General features: G+C 35.4%; 1 protein-coding gene across 4 annotated transcripts in view; it reads right to left on the bottom strand.

The window, feature by feature from the left end:
• Nucleotides 1-18,787, bottom strand: part of MICU1 (mitochondrial calcium uptake 1) — a 214,712-nt gene that overhangs the window by 74,737 nt on the left and 121,188 nt on the right. For all 4 annotated transcript variants that reach the window (XM_031956529.1, XM_031956531.1, XM_031956532.1 and 1 more), the window contains one exon: nucleotides 12,942-13,139. In XM_031956529.1, coding sequence (XP_031812389.1) covers nucleotides 12,942-13,139 — 198 coding nt within the window. The remainder of the gene's footprint in view (nucleotides 1-12,941; nucleotides 13,140-18,787) is intronic.

Here is an 18,787-nt window from a genome sequence, read left to right as displayed (position 1 = left end):
ATAATCATTTCTCTGCTGTTAAGCGAATTCACAGAATAACCAACTGATCTATGACATGTGACCTCCTAAAGTGGCATTTGTTCAAAGGTTGGTTAAATCAGCTATAATGCATTTTTGAGCCACAAATTACTGCAGAACTGGCTACCATTCTAAGAATCTGTTTAGAATTCACCAAGGCAACAGAGTTGGCTATATACAAATGCTATTAAAAATAAACTGTTGTTTTAAAAAAGAGACTATAAGCCCCAATAGAAGTAATTAGGTCAACTTATGGCAAAGCAAAAATAAGCAGATGTGCAAATTGCTTCTCCCTTTAACTAGCATAGCCTTCAGTAGGTCTAGAGTAGATGACCTTTGCTGCTAAAAATTGTGGATTGACAGGAGATGGATATATAGGGAAGGGAAAAAATACGTACAGACATACATATGTATATATGTGTGTAGGAGAGAGAGAAAATGAGAGAAAAAGTGAGTGAGAGAGAGAGAGAGAGAGAGAAAAGAGAGAGAGACACACTTTCTTATTCTTACCGCAATTATTTTAGAATCAACTTTTGCATATAGTGGTTTCCATGTAATCCCTTCTTGGAAATTACAAACAACATCATTATAAGGGAATTTCCCCCATAACCCATGGCAAAGGAAGACATATTGTAAGGGACCAAGGACAAGCCTAAAATCCTCCTGGCTTTATAAAAGTATCCTGGTTTGTCATAGTGCTATTCAGTGGACTGCCATCCTATATGTGAAGCAGTTGTTAAGAACACGGAGTACTGAGAGGGATGAAGGAATATGCAGATTCTCTTAGAATCAGACCTGGAAAAGACCTTCTATTGATATAATTTAAACCAGAATTTTATAAAGGAGGAAAATGAAGCAAAGAGAATTGAGGGGACTTGCACAGAGTCACATAACCAGCCAGTGACAAAGTAATATCTAGGCTTCATGATCTAGCATTTTGACTCTTATAATACACTTCTTGGGGGAAAACATATCTAAAATGGGAGGGGAAAAAGGCAGGTACGTCCGGGAAGTCACTTATTTATGTTTTGTGAGGAATGAAACAGCCCGAAGACTGATGATCAGTTGGGGTATCCTTTTCCTGAGAGAGAAGTGATGGATTCAAGATGCAGAATGAGACATACATTTTTTGGACATGGCCAATATGGGAGTTGGTTTTGCTTGACTGCATATTTATTACTGCATATGACTGCATATTATATTCTTTTTTTTTCTTTTGGTGGGAAGAACAAATAAATGGTTATTAATTAAAAACTAAAATGAAAGAAATGGGAAACTTTGCTCTATTAAACAATAAAAAATTTACCCTTTAATAAGACATATTGGAATTTTTCCAGAAATTGAAATGAAGCACCTATCATACTCTCCCTTTTATCAGTCTAGATTTTATTTTACCTACTTCAATCTTGTGTGAAAAAGAGCTTTGAAATTTTTCCATATGTGTTGGGGGTCTGGCACATGTTCAGAGTGCCTCATTTGGTGTACTCATATGGAGGATACTAGGGAAAAGATGTGTGTTTCTTGATGTGGAAGATGCTGGAGATTTGCTTCTGGGAAAAGTGCATGGAGAGACAGACTGTGGAGCATACACAGACATTCTGTAACTAGTGCCAGGTGGCTAATGATGTGTGGAAGAGGAATAATTGTAATACATTCAAAAAGACTCTTGAGCTTTGGGGGGCTTGGGGCCAATGGCCTAGTTTACTTTGAGAGATCTCAATGACTCCTTCTGCTGGAGTACACTGAAAGTAGGGGGTCTCAGATGACCTTGGGAGTTTTGAAAGGCTGGGAAAATGAGTCATAGGAATTTAGGGCCAAGCCAATATATTAAAAATAATACTAATGCCTAAATTACTTTATGGAATTGGTTCTGTATCAGTTAAACTACCAAGGGACTACTAGACAAAATAATGGCAAAGTTCATTTGAGAAAACAAAAAGTCAGGAATCTCAAGGGAAATAATGGGAAGAAAAAAAGCAAAGGGGGCCTAGAAATACCAGATGTTAAATTATTTTATAAGACAGTAGTCATAAAAACTGTTTAGTATTGGTAAAAAAAAAAATACAAAGATTGATCAATGGACTATATAAGCAAGATCCAAAAATAGTCAAACATGGTAGCCTAGTAAATGATAAATATAAAGAGATCAACTACTGGTTTAAGATTTTCTATTTGATTACTAGGAATCCATGAAAGCAATTGGTCAGGGACTAGGTTTAGATCAACGTCTTATGCTATGTGCTATAATACATCCTAAAAAAACATATCATTAAAAAAAAAAGGAAAATAAAAGGAGGTATCTCATTTAACCATGGCTAAGGTGAGAATCCTTAAATAAGCCCAAGGACAGAGATGATCATAGAAAGCAAAATGAATAGTATAATTACACAAAAACTGAAAAGCTTTTGTAACAATAAAATTAATGTAGTTGGAATTAATAAAAGTTAACTGAAAAAAAATTTTGTGGCTAATATTTCTGCTTTAAGATTTGATACTGCTTTGTCTAGCACTTGGTATATAGTAAGTGCTTCATAAAAACTTGATTGATTGAAATCTAAGACATATAGAGAAATGATACAAATATATAAGGAACAATAGTCACTCCTCAATAGATTTGTGATCAAAGGATATGAACAGATAGTATCAAAAAAAAAAAAAAAAGAAATGTAACCTATCAACAGCCATATGAAATTATCAATGAGAGAAATACAAATTAATTCAATTCTTAAGGTGTCACCTTTTATCAGATTGAAAAAGAGGACAAAAGATGAAGAGTAAAGTTGAGGGGATATGAAAATGTAGGCACATTCATACATTATTGGTAGTGCTATGAATTGGTTTAACTTCTCTGAAAAACAATTTGGAATGATACTAAAAAAGTCATTAAATTGTCCACATTCTTTGACCCAGTGATTGTATTATTAGGTACATACTCCAAGATATCATTGACAGAGGGAATGCTCATATGTATACAAAAATATTTATAGCAATACTTTTATGGTAACAAAGAAATGAAAGGAAATAATAATGGTTAATGTTCATATACATTTTGAATATCTGCAAAGTTCTTTACATATATTATTTTGGTTGTATCTCACAACAATAAATTCTCACAACAAAGAGATGCGTGAAATAGGTCTTATTATTATCTATGAAGCAAAAAAAAAAAAAAAATTTAAGTGACTTGCCTAGGGTCATACAGCTGTGCAATGTCTGGACCAAGATTAAAACTCAGAATTTCTTGATTCTAAGTCTAATGCTCTATCCACTATGCAGGTTTGGTGGATGGTTAAACAAATTGCAGCACATGAATGTAAAGGAATATTACCGAACTATAAAGAATAACGAATCTGGAAAACTTAGAAAAACCTAGGAAGCCTTGTGAACTGATGCAGGGTGAAAAAAGCACAAGTAGGAAGCCATAATATGAGGATCATAATAATCTACTTCTACAAAACAAATACAAGTTCCAACAATGTAGTTTAGGAAAGCAGAGAAGGCACTAGCACTTGTAGGGTTTAGTAAATGCTTCATTTAGAAGGCTATGCTTGGAGTAGTCTTGAAAAAAAGTAAGAAAATGGAAGTATGAACTGCAGGCACGGAAACTGGGCTGTATCCAAAAATGAGTGATGGGAGGTAGAATGTCCCACATAAGGAACCACAAAAAAGCAAGTTTGCTTAGATTATTTATTGCTTTGAATTCTCAGTGCTTAGGCATGGTGGTGCCCTGTATAAAACTGACACTGCAAAATTGGTTTGTTGAATTACTAGTTGTTGCAATAGAATTATTACACTGTCTACAAAGCAGGGGGGACTTATTAGAGAAGATTAGACCTGAGGATGACAGGCTTCTAGTTCTGGTGCCATTACCAACTCATAATAGTATTTTGCCACATAGATCATTCTTGTCCTCTAAAAAGGAGTATTACACTTAATGACTTTCATCAAATATTTGAGAGAATAAAATGAATACTTATAGATGCTTTCTTCTGCACTTAATAGAAAAAACCAATTCAAAATATTTTATTAATTTAACCAGATATATTATTCATCAACCTTCCAAGTCTGGGTATTTTTATATTTCTTAAACTTCCATGTAGTTACTTAGTAAAGCTGTAAATATCTTGATGTTGGGACTTAGAAGAGACAACATCTGTCAAATCAGCCCATTAAAGCTTTTTCTGGAAAGTGAAAACATGAGAGGAAAGAAGACTGCATTTATTACTGCTCAATGGATGTCTCATAGCTGCCAAATTCCTGATAATTTCTTTCTTTTACTTCAATAATATTTTATTTTTCCAATTTCATGTAAAGATAGTTTTCAATATTCACTTTTGTAAGACTTGATGTTATAAAATTTTTTTTCTCCACTCCCTTCTTTACCTCTTCCCTCCCCAAATCAGCAAGGAATCTGATATAATTATCCATGTGTAATCATTTTAAACATGTTTTCATATTAGTCACGCTGTTTAAGAAAAATCAGAAAGGGAAAAACCACACACAAAATCAAACAAAAAAAAGTGAAAATAGTATGCTTCAATCCATAGTTAATCTCTATAATTCTCTCTCTGGATGAGAATGGCATTTTCTATCTCAAGTCTATCAGATTGTCTTGGATCATAATATTGCTGAGAAGAGCTAAGTCTATCGTAGTTGATCATCACATAATCTTACTATATTGTGTACAATGGTCTTCTGGTTCTGTTCAGTTCACTTGGCATCAGTTCACATCGTCTTTCTATTCTTTTCTGAAGTCAGCCTCCTCATAATTTTTTATAAAACAATAATTATTTCATTACATTCATAAATACTAACTTATTTGGTCATTCCCCCAGTGATAGGCATCCAATCAATTTCCAATTCTTTGCTACCACAAAAAAGAGCTGTTACAAACATTTTTGTACATGTGGGTCCTTTCCCCTCCTTGAGATACAGACCCAGTAGAGACACTGCTGGCTCCAAGGGTATACAGTCTGATAGCCCTTTAGACATAGTTCCAAATTGCTCTCTACAATAGTTGGATCAGATCACAACTCCACCAACAATGTATTAGTGTCCCACTTTTCTTACATCCCTCTCACATTTATTATCTTTTCTTGTCATCTTAGCCAATCTGATAGGTGTGAGGTAATACCTCAAAGTTGTTTTAATTTGCATTTCTCTAATCAATAGTGATTGGGAGTATCTTTTCATATGACTATAAAGAGCTTTAATTTCTTCATCTGAAAATTGTCTGTTCATATCCTTTGATCATTTATCAGTTGAGGAATGACTTGTATTCTTATAAACTTGACTCATTTCTCTATATATTTTAGAAATGAGACATTGGCTGTAAAAATTGTTTCCCAGTTTACTACTTTCCTTTCTAATCTTGGCTGCATTGGTTTGTGCAAAATCTTTTTAATTTACTGCAATCAAAATGATCCATTTTGCATTTTGTAATGTTCTCTATTTCTTCTTTGGTCATAAATTCCTCCCTTCTCCAAAGATCTGACAGGTAGACTATCCCCTTTCTTTCCTGATTTGTTTATTAGTTTCATTCTTTATGTCTAATTCATGAACCCACTTCAACCTTATCTTGTTATAGGGTGTGAGATGTTGTTTTATGCTGGTTTATGCCTATATATATGGCTTATGCCATACTATTTTCCAATTTTCTCAACAATTTTTGGTTACTGATAATTTCTTCTGTGGCTTTATGTTAAAGCAGGGCTTAACTCTCATGTGTTTACATAATTGACCCACTTTCCATAATTTTACTTTCCCAGAGAAGACCCTGGAAAATTAAAGTAAAAGAAATATACTTTGCCAGGAGTCTTCTGATACAATAATAATTGTTAACATGTATATTATTAAGTGGCTTTTTGGGGGGAAGGAGCATCTCTGTCTACCCTTCCATCAGCATTTAGGCTGGAAGGGAGATTAGGCTCTATCTAATACCTAGAGTTCTTTTGTATCAGAGCAACACCAATTTAATTCTATTTAGAAACCCCACAAAGAGGGGTGTAGAGATTTCATCTTGAATATTGCCAGCATAGAAGACTCTAGAATTTCCCTTGATATTTTATTAACCTAGATCCTTTAATGGCTTAATTTTTTTCTTAAACTATTCCCTCATTGCAGCTTAAAGCTTATATTTCTTATTGACTGATTTTACTTCAACAATATTTTATTTTTCCAATTGCATGTGTAAAGATAGTTTTCAACATTTACTTTTATAAGACTTGATGTTACAAAATTTTTTCCCCCACTTTTCCCTCCTTTCTTTACCTCTTTACCATTGGGGATGACTGCTCAGTTCTTCTTTATAACATGCAATTATAGACTTGCAGGAAGTTATGTCTCCCTTTTCCCTTTTCTGCTAAATCAACATGTCCACTTGTCTTTTAACTTTTTTCCATGAAAATTGGGGGAAAAGACTGTTATTTCTGCCATTTTCTGAATCATCTAATTTGTTTTCTTTTTTTAAAAAGAAAGAAACACCAGAAAAAAATCCCAAATCATGTTACATAGCAAAGTTACTTTTTAAAAATTAAAGGATGATTATTATTTTCTTTAAAAATTTTTATTTTGATATTTTGATTTTATATCACTTTTAGTTCTGAAACCATCATTCTCATTCCCTACTGAGAAAGCTATCTCTTGCAACAAAGTAAAAAAAGAAGGGAAAAAAAACAGTTTAGGAAAACCAAATTATATAGTGACATTCAATAATCAACATCCAGAGTTTGTGGACTCTGCAGAGAGAAGGCAGGGATAAGAATTTTATCAACTCCTTTTGAGAGCCAAACTTGCTTATAAGTTTCATTTTTGTGTGTGTACTCTTTCTATCTATTGTAGTCATGTGTATTACTTTCCTATTTCTGTTTACTACTCTTTGCATCAGTTCATATGTCTTCCTATGCTCAGTGTCTAGCACATAGTAGGTACTTTATAAAATATTTGTTGACTGAATTACTGACTTTTCTAAATTTTTAATACTTAGTATTTTTATAGTGCAATAAGATTTCATTATTTTCATGTATGACAGTGTTTTTAATCATTCCCCAACTGACAGGCACCTATTCTGTTTAAAGTTCTTTGATCCCCCAGAAAGTAGACTTATAAATATGATGGTGTATATGGTAACCTCCTTTCTGTCTTTGGCTTTCTTGGGGGAATAACCCTAGCAGCTAGACCTCTAGATCAAAGATACAAATATTTTATAGTCATTTTAAAAGCAGAATTTAAAAGTTCTTTCCAGAATGGTTGGACTAATTCACAGCTATATGAATAGAATATTAGTGGGATTGTCTTTCTAGAGCCTCCAATTATTTCCATCTTTATCAAATTGTTGGGAATGACATGAAACCTCAGAATTTTTATTTTTTCATTAATTATGATTTGAAGAAATCTTTTGGCTATAGTTTGCAATTCTTCTTTTGAGAGCTATATGCTCATATCTCTTGAATACTTATTCATTAGGAAATGGCTATGTTGCCCGACTCCTATAAATCTACAAAAAAAGTTACACTTCTGAAACCCAACCCTATTAGCTCAGATCCTTTTTTGGGATGACTACACAAGTTCTCAGAGTGCATATTCTGAAAAGTCTCTTTTTCCTTCTGCCATAAACAGGTTTCCAATTGTTTCTATAATGCTGTTTTTTTTTAAAGGCCACTTCTACAATTTCTCCTCTCCTCTTGCCCTAGGTTTACTAAAATAAAAAAGAAGGCTGTCTTCTAGGATCTTTCAGCATTGCCTTATGTCTTCCTTACTTTGGCCTCCAAGAAATCAATAAATACACTAACTAGAATTAGCATAAGTCTCTGAGGAACTTCACTCAATGATTTTTCCTAGCCTTGAATTGAATTTTTAATAACTTCAAAGTATATTTTAAAAATTGTCTATATATCTTGAAGTTGATCTATCTATTTTCTTTAAGAAGGACAGAATTCAATCAACCAAGCCTGACAAGAATCTAGACATCACTCAATTCCAATCAATGATCACTTACTGGGCACCCACTATTGTCAACAGGGAACCACAACTTAATGAAACTTATTTGAAAATGAGGTTTATTAGATAAAGGTTATGAATCTGAATCTTGGCTGTAACTTCTTATTATGTGGGGTGCCTCAGGCATGTCATCACGCTTCTCTGGGCCTCAGTTTCCTAATCTCTAAAATTAGGAGGCTGGACTAGAGAAGGTCTACGATCCTTTCCACTTTTAAATTCCATAGTCCTAAATGTGTTGCAGTTTCAACATTCTGAAGGCCAGAAGCTATCTCTAAAATCTGGCTGGTGCTTTATGAATCACTTCTTAGTGAACACTAATAGACTAGAAGCACTAGCTCAGACTCCATCACTGACTAATCTTTGCCAAGTTCCTTCTCTTTTTTGTGTAAAATTTTCTTTATTGCCTAATGGGATTTTCCTTGCCCTTTTCCTAGTTTAGAAAGAAGCTATGAAGGAAAACGAAATACAGAGAACATAAAGACTGGCTGTGGATGAAATCTTTGAAATTATATAGCTGAATTTCTCAAATAGCTTAGGCATCCCTGAGACAATCACCCCAATATCTCTAAGCAAAGAAGGCCTAACTTATCCAGTAAAATGGAGTCTCTTTCATATTCACATGGTGCAGTGGACAGACTTCTAGACTTAAGATCAGGAGAGGTTTGGGAAGGGAAAATGGAATATTTATTAAACATTTTTTCATATGCCAGGCACTGTGCTATATGCTTGACAAATATTCTCTCATTTGATCCACATAGCCATCCTGGGAGGTAAGTACTATTCCTATCATCATTTTACAAAGGAGAAAACTGAGATAGTCAGAAATTAAGTGATTTGCTTAGGGTCACAGACCTACTAATTTGTGAAGCTGGATCTTTTATTTTGATGTTTTGATTTTATATCACTTTTAGTTCTGAAACCATCATTCTCATTCCCTACCGAGAGAGCTATCTCTTGTAACAAAGTAGAAAAAGAAGGAAAAAAAAACAGTTAGGAAAACCAAATTATATAGTGACATTCAATAATCAACACCCAGAGTTTGTGGACTCTGCAGAGAGAAGGCAGGGATAGGGACTGCCCTGTCCACTGTGAAAAACAAACAAGGACAACAGTCAAGCCATTTGAGATTTTCTGTCACTGAAATGCAGAGAATGAATCTAAAACAAGCTTCTTTCACAAAGTCAGAAAAAGTAACCTGATTTTGAGAAAAATTATAAAATCCTAACATCTGGAAGAGACAGAAATATTAAGGCAGGAACTGTTAAATTCTTGCTAAAAACTGGGTGGGATCTGTAAACTTAAAAATATTTTTATAACTGCATTTCAATATAATTGGTTTTCTTTGTAAATCTATGTATTTCATTTTATACACTTAAAAACATCCTTTCAAGGAGTCCACAGATTTTTATCCAGAACTGCTCAAAGGGGTCACAGAGCTAAGAAATGACTGGAGTTGGTGTTTAAATCCCAACCTGAGTCTGATTCCAATACTCTTTCTATTAAGTCAGAGTATCTATATTCAATCTCAAAGTTATTATATTTGGAAGGGATGGAAAGAAAGAAAGATGAGACTTCACAATGGAATAAAAGTGTATAATTAAGCAATGAAACAAAACTAGGATGGAGTAGGTAAGAATTATGGAAGTCTCTGACTCACAAGAGAGTTATGGTACTATCCACTTCCTTTTTCCTTCTGGCTAGGATGATAACATCATATTTCATACCCAATGGGGGAAGAAATTGCTAAAACTTTGAAAAGAAAGATTATCTTTAAAGAAATTACTATTTCTTTCCAGATGTTTTAACAACCTGGGAACTCTATAAATTTTTTCAGTTTCAACTGTTCCATGATTTTGTCAATGTGAGTCCCCAGATCTTTAATTTATTCATCCAACATTCATTTATTTAATGCCTATTGTATATCTACCACTTTACTGAAGGCTCTAAACATTGTAAAGGAAAAGTTTCCCTTTAACATCTTTTAGTTTAATTTTGAAAAATTACTTTTTTTTCGAGAAATATGATTTTTCTATCTCATTGGCATTCTATCCAGTTTGGGGCTGGCATCCTTCCCAATATAGTGTGTAAGCCAAATGTTCTCAAATCTTAAACACTAGATACCATCTTGTTAATGGTTCCAAGATTCAAAGAACCATAGACTTTCAGAGCTGGAAGGATCAATAACATTTTTCTTACACATTCTCTTTTTGCCACTCTGAGACCTGCCACCCCAATTCAGGACTTCTGGTCTTTCACTGCTCCAATCCACCCTTCACAGAGCTTTCAAAGTGATCATCCTAAAGTGAAGATCTTCCCACGCAAGCCCTCTCTCCCAACACCTCCCATAACTGGCCTACTCGATCAGACTCCAAAGATTCCCTATTACTTCTAGGAGCAAGCATAAATGCCTTTGTTTTCCATTTAAAGGTCTTTACAGCCTGACCCATTCCTTTCTTTCCAGTCTTTTTATCTGTGACTTCCCCTGCACACAGTGGCCTCCCTACAAGCCTACTTGCTATGCTCCCCCACCCCCCCGTGAGTGTCCATTTCTGTCTCAGGGCCATTGTATTGTTTTCTCACTCCCCTCTGATAGTTCTTCATCCATGTCAAACCCCTCACACGGTGTCCCCAAGGCTCCTCTTCCCCTTTTCCTCTATGTCTTCTCACTTGATGAGCTCCTCGGGTCTCATGAACTCAGTGACTCCCCCAACTACTCCAGCTGCTCTCTCTCTTTGAGCAGCAGTCTTTCATCACTAACTGCCTTTTGCACACCTCGGGCCAGAGTCCTCATAAGCATCTTAAACTCAACATGTCTAAAGGACTCATTTTCTTTTCTCCCCAACTGTTCCCTTTCTCCCACTCTCCAAGTCCACTTCTCCCACTGTCCAAGGAAGGCACATTGGGCTCTCAATCAGCAACCTTGTGTCACCCTTGACTCCTCACTGGCATCATGTCACCCACTATCACAAGTAGTCAAAGTGTGTCATTCAACCTTGCAAACAATGCACCTGTCCAAAATCTCTTTACTTGCCAACTTCTCTGAAAAAAACTTGGGTGAAAGTTAGCCCCTCCTTCTCTGGCTCTTGCTAAAATATCCGTGAAATACACAACTTCTCTAAACACGTAGGAGAGGCCTTTCTGTACACTCCTTCCTATGCAGTGCACTTAGCATACTGTAATTGTACTCAATATCAAACTAGCTACTTGTACAATAAAAGTCAATTCAATTCAATCAAACAAATACTTATTGAATGCTTAATCCACTGTGGGATATACAAAGATAAAAAACCCCACTCAACTTCACAGCTAAGTTTTCTGAGTAATAGAGCAAATAAATGGTACTAAACTGAGATTCAATTATTTCTGACGTTATAAATTACCTAAATCTTTAATTAGTTTAGAAATAAATACTAGGATTCCCAAATGAGTAATTTTCACAGTCTTTGTCTTTATATTTTTCTTGAGTGAACTCCATAATCTATAATGTGATTTTTTTATTTATACAGAAAAATTTTATTTCAAGTTAAGTGATAGCAATCACACTATTTTGCTTCACTGCTTGTACTCTATAAAACATCAATAGTTACAGAAAAGTCTGGAAATGAAATGAAACAATCTGCTACAATGGTTTTCTCAGCAACCTTAATTTTGCCAGAAAACCATTTCTGTCTTAGGTTCTGCTGAAAACCTCTCCTTGTTCACCTCACCATTTATTATGTCCCATGTAGCAGGGAAACACTTGGAGAGAAGTACTTTCTTTGTGGTGGGAGAGGCCCTTGCATTTGGCAGATTACCTGAACTACTCTTTACAGTATGTCACAGAAGGCAGAGGGACACGTAACACATGGGAAATGTTAAAATGTTTGCTTGAATGTTGCATAAAAGAGGCTAGCATGAAGATGTCAATCTTTCAGCTCTACTTATAGTCATATGTCAATAATGTTTCTTCAATTTCTCAAGTGAACCCTGTGAACTTCAAAGCATATCCATATTCACAATCATAAATATATCCCAAAGTGAAGTATAATTATTTTTTGCACTGGTAATCACCACCAACAAGCATTTATGAAGTACCTCTCATTGCTAGACAATGTGCTGAGCTTGCATGGGATGGGAGGAGGGGGGAGAAAAGGAATCAAGTTCTCCCAATTACCCACACTTTTACTTCTCTCCGTCAGTGACTGATCTTTTCAATTTTATTTGGTACCAAAGTAACACACAGTGAAGTGTTATGAGTTTCTTCCCTCCTCCCATCACTGCTAATTTAAAAAATGAAGTGAACAATTTTAGAGGAACAATGTGCATTGCCCCCTCCGTTCTGTGGGGGCCCATCACTTCAGAACCCAATGATGATCAGTCATTAAACATGTCATCATGAAGTCGACGCAGAAAGAGAAAAGTCAAGGCATCTTCCCTTTCTCTGAATAATTTCTTGGGATCAAAAGTAGTCATAAAGAGCTCTCTCCAAAACATCGGCTCCTGTGCATCTTTCTGTTTTAAGCCTTGAGCAGACTTGACACACAAAAGGTTCCATCTATTCTGTGTGTATCTTCTCCCTACATCCCCCATTGCTTCCTGTCATTTTCATACAAGAAATGTACAGCAAGGACCTTTCAAATACCTCCCTTAGATTTTAAATTTTATTTTACCTAGCAATCTGGTGATTTAGCAGAAATAGCTACAATTTTCATTCCTTGGCCTTTCCTTGTCCCTTTACGTTCCATCAGATTTCAAAGCATTTTCCAGAACATGGTATTTTCTACACATTGCTAGGTGATCTATTGCTAATGAATTTTAATCAGCTCTTAGACATGGAGTATTCGAGTATATATGCTTTCTCTCTCTCAAAACTTTGAAGTCCAGCCGACTCTACTCCTTACCTACAGGTTATTGTCACAATTCCCCCAAAGTAAGCAGATACTCACCTCTAACCTCAGGACATCATGCTGAAGTTTACGCTGAAACTCTAGGAAGTTCTTGATGGTCAGCTTCCCTTTGAGATCAGCTCCAAAAAAGTAGGTTGTTAGGGCAGAACACAAGCCAGGCTTGAGGGTGTTACCAGTGGTGGAACGATCTCTGTGGCGCATACCCATGCTGGTTTGGGAGCGAATGATGCTCTGAACCTAAGAGTTCAGAAAGAGAAACAGCAAATCATTAGAGTAATAGAGGTAACTGGGATGACCCTAGAAAAGTTCTCTTCAGAAAGGAGTATTCTTTTTAAAGTTCCTAATTTCCTTGGCAAGTGATGTAGACCAGGGAAGAGACCATTATCCTCCAAGGAACATCTTATTTCAAGAATTTCAGAAATGTCAATAAACCTTTCACTCCTGGATTCATGGCTTGTCCTGTTTTCATAGGGAAAAGAAACAGCTCCAGCCAAATGCTTTAAATCTCTAGGTGACCAGGACATTTGTTCGGAATGATAAATGAAGCTAGTGCTTTAGAATTCTCCTAGGAGAAAGGAGAACCAGTCCAATCATGAAGGGAGCTTCTAAGTCAAGCACTTGGAGAGAGGACACAGCTACTTGCAACAATTAATCTTTAACCTAAGCAAGTAATTAAGGGGCTTTTAAATTTTTTATTCTTAGGGGGAAAGTCTGGGATTGCTTTAAACATGATATTCTTGGTTCCTTCAAACGGTAGCTCTTCAATTAGACTACCAGATAGGAAACAGAATAATTGACATTGCAAAGGGTCAAAATGATCATGATAAACTGCAGCCATTGCCCTGGATGATAATTTTTACAATGCCAGTCTGAAAAATATCACTTCAGTATTTGTAATGAAATGAAAGGTTAGGGAAAGATATGTTTTGTTTTAACTCAATCCAAACAGAGGTAGAAACCATGTTTTTGTGGAAGTTTTTTTGTTTTTTAATTGTCACCAATATTTTATATAGACCCAAAATAATCGACTCATAATGTTGGGAGTCTGACCTGGGTTAAAAAAAAAAAAAGGTTTGTAGTGGTGAAAAGACTATAATTAATACTGCAAAGGTCTTAAGACATCACTGACAGGAATGGAAGACAGGAGATAAATGTCTACCCCTCAATTTTCTAGTGCATCCTTTTTTTTCCTTCTGAGATAAATTGTCAACTTAGCTTACAGAAAAGGGAAAAGAACAAGCTTTTTTTTTTTTTTTTTTTTAAAGCACCTTCAATGTGCCAGGCACTGTGCTAAATGCTTTATAAATATTATTTCATTTGATTTAAATTCTTAGCATTTAAAGCCCTCCACAATCTGGCTGTGACTTAATCTTTCCATATTTATTTCATATGACTTCCTTTTATGCACATTGCATTCTACCCAAATTGGCCTCCCAGCTGTTCTTCCAAGCCACTATTCCATCTTCCTATTCCATGCCTTCACATGGGTCAGCCCCATGCCTGGAAGTTCCTCCCTCCTCCCTTCTGCTTCTCTGAATCCTTCAGTTCACAGAAGACTCAGTTCAACCCTTACTTCCTCTGGAAAGTAGTTGTTGAACCTTTTAGTTAGTCTTTTCTTACTTTTCAGGTCTTAAACCCAAAAGACTCTGGCTTTCATTGATTGGCCAACAGTAGGTCCCAGGGCAAAAAGAGATCAAAGTTATTTATAACATTCAAATACACTTTAAGGTTTACAAAGAGCTATATATGTGATCTTATTTGATCCTCACAAAATCTCTGATATAGATAGTATAATTATTCTTCTTTGTAAATTGACTAGATTGGATTAGAGAATTAAAATTTTAAGATCCCTTCCAGCTCTAAATCCCATTGTCTTCATTTTTCAAATGAGGGACCAAGACTCAGAAAGACAAATAATTTCCCCAAAGTCTCAAAGATAGTAAACCTCAGAATGAGGGCCTGCATCCAGGTCTCCATCTCCAGTTAGTGTTCCTTCTATCATACTATGCTACATAACACCAAACTGTACTGCATGTATACAAAGAACTTTAATTCAAATCTAACATTATTATTATTTATAAATATATATCTTCTCAATTATACAAACCAGTGACTTAAATAATAAAAAAATTTATGTGGATAAAGAAAATGACATATATTTTTTTTAATGACAGATTGAGTGCTTAAATTAGTTGTCATTCCCTAAGCTTATAAGTGATGACAAAAGGGATTGGCATAGAAGATAATAATAGGTAGCAGGGGAAGGCAGTCAAGGATTAAAATCTATTCATAAAAAGTATTAGTTGGTAATTATTTAAGTTTTGTGACCTTTAAAGAATATGACCTTTATCCTGTAAAAGAAAATTATTTATGGTTATAAAGAACTTCAAATTAAGATTATTTTTGACTTCATTTCCTTAGAGTTTGGACTCAAGAGTTGGGAAACCTTTATCTTTCAAGAACAGTGATATGGCAGAAAGAATCCTGGATTTGAAGCAGAGGATCTGGTTTCAAATCCTGAATCTGACAATCACTACAGGTGCAAAATGCTTAACCCCTTTGTGCCTCAATTTCCTCATCTATAAAATGGGGATAATAATATCTGTACTACCTACCTGAAAGGACTATTGTCAGGGCCAATTGATTTAATGCATATAAAATGTTTTATAATCTATAAAGCAATATATGTTGTTGCTTAGTCATGTCTGATTCTGCCTGACCTTACAGAAAGTCCATGAAGTTTCCTTGGCAGAGATACAGGAATGGTCTGTCAATTCCTTCTCCAGTGTACACCCAATTTACAGATGAGGAACTCAGGTGAACAAAGGTGAAATGATTTGCCCAGAGTCACACAGATTGTAAGTGACTGAGGCTAGATTTAAACTCACATCTCTCTGACTCCTGGCCTGGTGCTCTATTTCCTCGGTCACATGGCTGCCCCATAAAGCACTATATAAATGTCAATTGCAAATAAGCTAATAATAATTCTCAACCTTGAAGAATATTTAGATGATATTTAAAGTGTGATAGCTTCATCATTTTAATTGTTTTCATAAAAAAAGATGAAACAGAATTGGATCACTTGGTTTATTCTCTTGTCTAGTCTCACTTTAAAAAGCTTGCACCATTTTTTATTTCCTTCACAAGCTAATTGTACAATATTTCAGAATCTGTTTCTTTTTGTACAGCAAAATAACGTTTTGGTCATGTATACTTATTGTGTATCTAATTTATATTTTAATATATTTAACATCTACTGGTCATCCTGCCATCTAGGGGAGGGGGTGGGGGGGTAAGAGGTGAAAAATTGGAACAAGAGGTTTGGCAATTGTTAATGCTGTAAAGTTACCCATGTATATATCCTGTAAATAAAAGGCTATTAAATAAAAAAAAAAAAAAAAAAAAGCTTGCACCTCTCTTAATGGTCAAATATCCTCAAGGATAGAAGAAAACATCTTTGGAGCAAAAGTCAGTTTCTTTTTTCTCTTTTACACAATTGGTACTTTTTAGTTTGATAAGACCATAGATGTCTTAACAATTACAATTTGACATGAAGTTTTCTTTATTTTCATGTGAATTTATTGTTTCATGATCAGCTTAGAAACTGAGTTGGGAAAATGGCTCCCTGTCACTGACAAAAATCAGATTTATTCTTTTGTTTTATTATAGTTTTTTATTTACAAAACATGGATGGGTAATTAATCAGATTTATTCTAGTCAGTAAATCATAAAGTAGATGATTAATATCTTTTGGCTCTCTGCATGTGATCAAAGAGATTTAGGGGGAAAAGGATAAAAGATTAATATTAGCTGTGACTTTGCTTTATATCATTTTAACTTTGCAGGTGTCTAATGACAAATATATGCTGTTCCTCATTCATACAGATGATTCCTAAAAGGAATCATCATATACTTAGGAAAAATAAAACTACATCAGAAAAGAAAACAGATTATTTAACTGGGAAATCAAACAAAAATGTTAAGATCTCTTGAATTCCTAAAAGTCTAAAGCAAAACTCTTTGTTTAGATATTTTGGGGATTTTTTTACACCACAATTTCTTGCCAATAATAACTGCCATTTCCTCCCCTCTATCCCACTACAATACCTTTGAAAGGAGGTTAATATTTGAAAATTAACTGCACTTTCAAACTAGTCTATGAATTTATATTCTATGGGTACAAAATAAAAAAGGGAAAAATAATAGCCCAATATAAGAGACCTTCAAACACAAAGCATTTTATATACTTACACACTGCTTTTCTTTCTACAAGTTTTTACATGTGTTATTCCAAAACTTTTTGGGATAAAAAATTAATCTTATTTAGAGTTTTCAATAGGGTATTAAAAGGGTATTTCTCTGAAGTTGGTATTCCCTTTTATAGTGATGGGACTTCACTTGAATTTCAACATGTCAGCAAAAAGCTGAAGCAATAGTATATAAGTCCTGAAACCAAAAAATCCAGCTAAGGATAAGGTGAGGCCCTCTGGCCCACGAGCCACTGAGTGATTGGTAATTTGAAAGATTTCCGAGGCTCTCCTTTGGCCTCTCTCTCTCCCTGTGTCTAGGTCTACCACATATTCTCGTGGCACTGCCCAAGCCCAACAGGAGAATTCAGTACAGCGGAGGTTTCCCCTCTCTGCCTCTTCACCCTGAACCATGCTGGTTCTAAGCATGGCTCCCCTTGCCTTGACCATCACAGTCGGCTCCCAAAGGGCCCCTTTTAGACATAGCCCCTGATTTTTCCCATAACGGATGCATTCACCTCCCTGATGTGATCCCTTCTTTCAGACTGGGTCACCTCATCCTGAAGGGCAATCTGATATTGCTCAACAAGTCCAAAGTCCAGTCCAATCTCCTCAGCCTAGGAGATTGGAGTCCATTATCTGACTGCAACTTAACTTTCTTTCACGTTATTTCCCCCTCCTGCAGGTAGACAAACTGCTGTTCAGCACATCCTCACAGCCGCCCTTAACCACCTTTGCCCATTTACACCTCCCTGTGCTTAAAGGATGAGATGAGATGAGGGACTTTAACACCTTTGTTAACATTAACGTGCCAGAAAGTGCTTCTTCTCTGTCTCTTGTCTCTTCCTCCTCTCCCATAAAGCCTTTCCAGATTTTCCCAGCTACAGATGGCCTTCATCAGACTCCTTGGCACCTACCTGCAAAGAGAATTCTGCTTAACCAGCAGAATATAAGCTCTGGAACACTCTACTAAGCTGGAAAGGATTCGTGCAGAGGCCCACCAAGGTACTGCTGACAAAGGGCCAGAGTAAACTCTGGGAAGTTCAGCGATGACAAGCCTGGTTCTAAGGCAAGAAGTCTTTTGGCCCCAGTAACTTATGAAAGGAAATAACAGATTTTTGGAACTACTAAAGTGTATCTCCACCTGCATATACACCTTACTGCCCCCACTCGGGAACAAACTTTTGGAAGGCAGGGACGATATCATACTTATCTTTGGATTTCTTTCAGAACCAAGCTTAGTTCATTTGTATGTCACTAATGCTTAATAAATGCTTAACAAATGGTGAATCAATAAACAATGTGCTGTCTTGCATGAACTGATATTTTTCTTCATTGAGTGGCATATGTTTGGAAAATAGTCAGTTACTTTGATGAATGATCAATAATAATGATTTCATGTACAAAATCATTGCTGAGGGCACTGCTAGCTTCAAAAGCACACTTTACACTTCTGTAGTTACTTTGTGGAAAGTATTATTTGCAACTTTGGAAATAATTTAGAAGAACAAAACATCATGCTACAAAAGGTAAAAAAGTATAAAATCTGTGTCATTATATCATTTCCAATTAGGATTGTCAGAGACAAATATTTCACAATTCCTGCCAGCCTTATCTAAATTCAGCTCTTTTGTCTGC

The sequence above is a fragment of the Sarcophilus harrisii genome, chromosome 2, assembly GCF_902635505.1.
Source record: "Sarcophilus harrisii chromosome 2, mSarHar1.11, whole genome shotgun sequence".
NCBI classification, from domain to species: domain Eukaryota; kingdom Metazoa; phylum Chordata; class Mammalia; order Dasyuromorphia; family Dasyuridae; genus Sarcophilus; species Sarcophilus harrisii.
The sequence above is the reverse complement of the archived record's forward strand: the minus strand, read 5'-3'. Positions and strand labels throughout refer to the sequence as shown.